This window comes from Chelon labrosus (assembly GCF_963514085.1).
Source record: "Chelon labrosus genome assembly, chromosome: 5".
NCBI lineage: Eukaryota > Metazoa > Chordata > Actinopteri > Mugiliformes > Mugilidae > Chelon > Chelon labrosus.
In genome coordinates this window covers 17,116,714-17,121,659 of record NC_140341.1, presented here as the reverse complement: position 1 = coordinate 17,121,659, position 4,946 = coordinate 17,116,714, and the positions used below count along the sequence as shown (strand labels likewise).

The window sequence follows — 4,946 nt, the reverse complement described above, 5'->3', positions numbered from 1 at the left end:
CAAAATCCCACGACTGTGCCAAAGTATCGCGAGAGCAGCTCTGACTCTTCCGTAAACGTCACACACGGAGATCAGTTCCGTACTAATTTTACAAATGACCCTCAGCAAGATGTTAAGGAAGAGAAACAGGAGAATATATCTACACCAGACATATAAAATGGAATAAATAAAATGTCCAATACTAGGATTCTTTATTTTCTCCCGGTTATTTGTGAATATATTTTTGCTACATCAATGAAAAGTGACATCTCCTGTGTGCTGCTTCCACTTCACCCTTATTCAAGTCTCATTTTCTGGTCACAGTGCACCTTGTAGCTTCTTAATAGCTGCATTTATTTCTTTTATAAAGCGCTCTTTCAGCCATCTTAATCTTTTAAAGTAGCTTCCCGAGGTCAGAGTCATTTAAGAGTGATTAGTTGTACAAATATCAAAGGGGGTTTTATCCATTTTATTTACAACCAGCACCTGTACAGCATTACGAGTATTTTCATGTTTGCTTTCAGTTTTATTCAAAATCCTATTAAGATTTCATTCATTTTTGGCAGATTTTGATTGAACAATATTTTATTCTATAAAGTAAAACGCCCCTCAGCACTTCCCTAAGGTCAATGTGACACGTTCAAATTCTGACAGCAAATGTTGGACATTTCTGCTTTAAGCGCCACCTAAACAATTACTGCAAATACTTTTAAGATTTAGATGTCTAAATTAGGCCAATTCCAGCAGCAGAAAGGTCCAATGAGTACATTTTAAAACCCTGCAAGGACTTTTGATGAAAAAAAGTCAAAAACCCATTATTTAGCTTAATTAAATCTAGATTTATTCTGTGGCATTTACAAAAGCAAGCACTCACTTGCTGTTCAATTACAGTACCATTTAACTGCAGCTGAACCATCATTAAGGTGGACCCCAAAACGTTTCATGTTAAGGTCTGAGGAAAACAAGGCTGTTTCATGGCAAGTCTAAGCAGCTGCTTCACAGAAAAGATGACATTCATGAAAGCTCACTGTTGTGATGTGTTAGCATGATATTCAAGACATAAAAAGTTACCGCCCTTGTTAAATAGTCAAAAACATGTATTTTAATCACGTAATTCCTTACATTTGTACAATACATGTTTTGCTTATTTCGACAGTGTCTGAAAGACTTGAAAATGTACATTTCCATGACACCAACACGGAACAATTTTGGTAGCCACAATAAAATATGTAGTCACATCTGTAATGAAAGTGTGGTTTGACAGCAGAGTTTTACATAGCAAACAGGATAAGGAAAGCAACCATCAAACAGAACAGTCCCATAGCTTCAGACAGGGCAAATCCCAGGATGGCATACGAGAACAGCTGCTGCTTCAGAGATGGGTTCCTGTGAACAAAAATAAGCCGTCAGTGCATCTAGAGAACACACCAGAAATCTATTCATCGATTTTGGGATACATGCAGGTAACGCGGTAAGATTTAAAACAAACCTAGCATAGCCAATGATGAGACTACCGAACACTGTCCCAATACCAGCACCAGATCCAGCTACTCCGACTGTGGCGGCTCCAGCGCCGATAAACTTGGCGGCGGTGTCAATGTCCCTGCTGATAGCACTGGTCTGGAAGCCTCTCAGTGTGACCTGGCTGAGGGGGCTCTGTGGCATCACAGCAACACTGCTCTGTAGAAAGAAATGAAGACTGTCAATATTCACCTTGGAATTCAACTGTACTGGTGCCAATTCCAAATGTCAAAATATAAATTGTAAGAAGCAATATAAGCATGATTATTGTCACACTAAGAACCAATTATTTATCTCTTAAGTGTTCCTTTTTACATTTTAAATAAATAAAAACTTGCATTTCATGTATTAAGCTAGTAAGCTGATAATATTAAGACTTTAAAGTCAAAATAAGTTGAGGCTGTCCATTCAACTAAGCACCAGCACAAAACTAACTTCAAATTCAGGTTTAAACATGTAGTAGAGTAGTAGTGCAGAAAAGATGACAACAGAGAACCATTAAGCTCAAAGTTACAAGTACTGTGTACAAGTCTTGCATGTCTTCTTACCTCTGTTTTGCCATCAGGCCTGGACAGCACAGAGGCAGACAGGGGTCTGTAAAGAGCCCGGGAACCAGCACGGACCTGCAGCCGAAGCACAAATACAAGAGTGCGGGTTTAGACACACAGGCACACACCAAGACATAAAATATACACTGTACATTTGATTGTTATTCCTGGTCTGCACAAGAGGAGGTGGAAGGAAACTTGAATGTCACTTTGTCGGTACTTGTGTCATTCACTGCAGGACACATATTGTATGACCTGTGGCATTCAATGATGACCGCTTATGCTGTCACAGACACAAGTCAGTAGTTTGTAGTGAATTGTTAACCTATGCTTTTAGCATACTACAACAAACACCAGTGGTAGTCTGGCTAGCATACAATCCCATTGTTGTTTCAATTGATTAGCCTGTTAGAGCCTATAAAAACAGTAATATGACCTTGGAAATAACCAACACCACAGGCTGCATGTATTTAGAAGCTGGCAGTGAGGAAATGGATAAATAGTTAATGTGTGTATCACTTTCACAGGTCTGGGTCAGAGGTTATTCTGGATTCTGAGCTTAAATCAGCTAACAGAGGGTTTAGATGACCTTAGCTAACGGCCTTCATTGAAAATGTCCGCTACGAGCTAATGCAATGGCGCACAGGGGCGTTATTCCGACGAGGTCTTACATGCACCCTTCTCCACTAACATCACAACTACACTAACACCGCAATATAGTGTCTGTCGTTTAGTGCTTTAGCATTTGCTGGCTAACCCGCAGGCCTAGTCCGCAGATACCCTTGCCAAGTAGCTCAAGTCAAGTTCAACGTACCGGAGGCCCACCGGATTTATTCCTGGCATTAAAGAAGCGCGACTCAAATCCACAGCACGGAAACACAGCGCAGTCTGCAAACTCACCAGAGCCGGCGTGGAGACGAACTTTGCACAGGCGTACATTTTCTTCTTTAGGTGAGTTTAACCGGTTCGGTCAAATCTGGTTGAAGCCCGGGTCTCTCTGTGGAGGGAAGACCGGAGAGAAGTAAGGTCAAACGGGCGTAAAATTGCTCCACAGAGAAAATAAAGCCATTCGCATGCACATCCACATCTATTCTGTACACTGTCCTCACTTGTGCACTGCAGTGTCAAGCTAAAACAGAGGATGAAAGGGGATTTACGCGGATAAGTTTCCCATTCAAACTGCCATTACACACTTACCGACTGCAGAGGTCGAACCACAGTGGAAGAGTGCGCATGCGCGATGTGATGTATATAGAGGCCCGGATGATGACTGTGGAAGGTCGTTTCAGAAAAACTTTATTTACAAGATAACGGAAACAGTGCTCGTTCACAAAACTAATTCTAGTTTATTAACAGACATGTTGATTTAGCGATGCATTTACTCTATTTATTACAATTGAGAAAAAAAAACCATTAATTTTCCATAAAATATTATTTGCTTCAGTGGGTTCGGCTGCACCACCAAGTTCACCTGACATAGTGTGAAAAACAGCAAGGCTCATGAGCAGACATCAGTGCTCACCACCACACCACTGTGCAGTCCTTTTGTCGTTTTTATAAAAAGTAAAAGAAATAGTCAATTATATCAATAACTTAGGATAACAAATAATAATTTTTACTATTCTGAACCCACATGGGGAAATAATTTTAATTTTAGTCACATTTACTTTTTTATAATTCGTGTACATGTATGTCTGACAGTGCTGTATGCGATGGAGATGTCAATTTCCCTGCAGAAACCTCCCAAAGGGATCAGTAAAGTTGTCTATCTATCTATCTATCTATCTATAATTTCTCTGCATTTGACTCATCCATTCCTCCACACACTAGTGTATACACTCAGAGCAGTGGGCTGCCACCTGTGCAGCACCCAGGGAGCAGTTTGGAGGTTAGTTGCTTGCTCAATGCACCTAAGCCATGGATCCATGGATCCGGGGGACTCCACTACTCCACAGCTCCCCCCCAATAACCTAGGATATATAGTTTATTTTTAAGTTTCTTCCACATGTGCTTTCCTGCTCTTGAGAGTACTCACTGGACCGCTAAAGCTACACCTGATTCATTCCTGTTGGACGAGCAATACAGCAGAGATTTACTGACAATAATAATAATAATAATAGTATAGACTATAGCCTTAAGTGTTTATGGCCGTAATCTCAATATATTTGGCATCCAGCACCTCTGCGGCTTGTGAGTGTCTGGGCAAAGTGTCAAGCTTACTTTTCCATGTTGCAGCCTTACTGTAGGTGGGTTTAGTTTCAGGCTTACATGCAATATCAGCAAAAGTAGCTCTACACAAGTTTCAGATTAGATCCTTGCATATTAATTTTGACTCCAAAATGGCAATATGGTGTTCGCTCCTGGACCGCAAAATGAGCAAGCTTTCTGTTTTGTATGGACGGCCACTGTTTATGGATTTCTTTTAAGTTGTAGTGAAGATTCAAGTGTCAAAGGACATCAAATGTGACAGAAGCAACATCTGTTGCTGGGGTAACAGTGTATACAGTTTCCAACTTGAACCCACATGGTAGAAAATAAAAGGGAGAATCTGAGATTTAAGATTTAGTTTATTGTAAGCATTGTGCAGAATTTACTCAGATCAGTGAACTCGAGTCTTTAACTCGATTCAATTCTCAAATAGAAGCAAACTAAAAGAGTTCAAGCCACTTGTGGAATCTCTGTAACTCTGAAAGATGTATGGTATAAATGTCCTAATTGGATATTAACCTAATTTTAAATATTGTTGCACAGTCACACTAGCTAACCTCAGCTCAGCTACAAGAAAGAATTACACTCTTGATTACATTACTTTGATCCTAAACATTATTTTGCAATTATTCATTAAGATTCTGGCTAACACAAACAGCACAGACAGAAAAATGTAGAAATACCTCCACC

The 4,946-nt window shown here is 40.1% G+C and overlaps 1 protein-coding gene across 2 annotated transcripts; it reads right to left on the bottom strand.

Annotated features, from left to right (window-relative positions):
• Positions 1-1,055: 1,055 nt before the first annotated feature.
• atp5mc3a (ATP synthase membrane subunit c locus 3a) lies at positions 1,056-3,294 on the bottom strand. Of its 2 annotated transcripts, none has more exons than XM_084545040.1 (5): positions 3,246-3,294; positions 2,949-3,045; positions 2,049-2,123; positions 1,469-1,659; positions 1,056-1,365 (listed from the first exon to the last, which is right to left on the bottom strand). In XM_084545040.1, the coding sequence occupies exons 2-5, from the start codon at positions 2,985-2,987 to the stop codon at positions 1,251-1,253; spliced, it is 420 nt and encodes a 139-aa protein (XP_084401166.1). In that variant the 5' UTR covers positions 2,988-3,045; positions 3,246-3,294; the 3' UTR covers positions 1,056-1,250. The 2 variants fall into 2 exon arrangements, with proteins under 2 accessions (XP_084401166.1, XP_084401167.1); XM_084545041.1 differs by lacking the exon at positions 3,246-3,294 and adding an exon at positions 3,158-3,235.
• Between the last annotated feature and the right edge of the window lie 1,652 nt (positions 3,295-4,946).

Coding starts and splice junctions, on each gene's coding strand:
- atp5mc3a (XM_084545040.1), bottom strand. CDS start 2,987: ATGTACGCCTGTGCAAAGTTCGTCTCCACGCCGGCTCTG. Junction 2,124..2,948: donor TCGTCTCCACGCCGGCTCTG/GTGAGTTTGCAG, acceptor CTTCGGCTGCAG/GTCCGTGCTGGTTCCCGGGC. Junction 1,660..2,048: donor GGCCTGATGGCAAAACAGAG/GTAAGAAGACAT, acceptor TTCTTTCTACAG/AGCAGTGTTGCTGTGATGCC.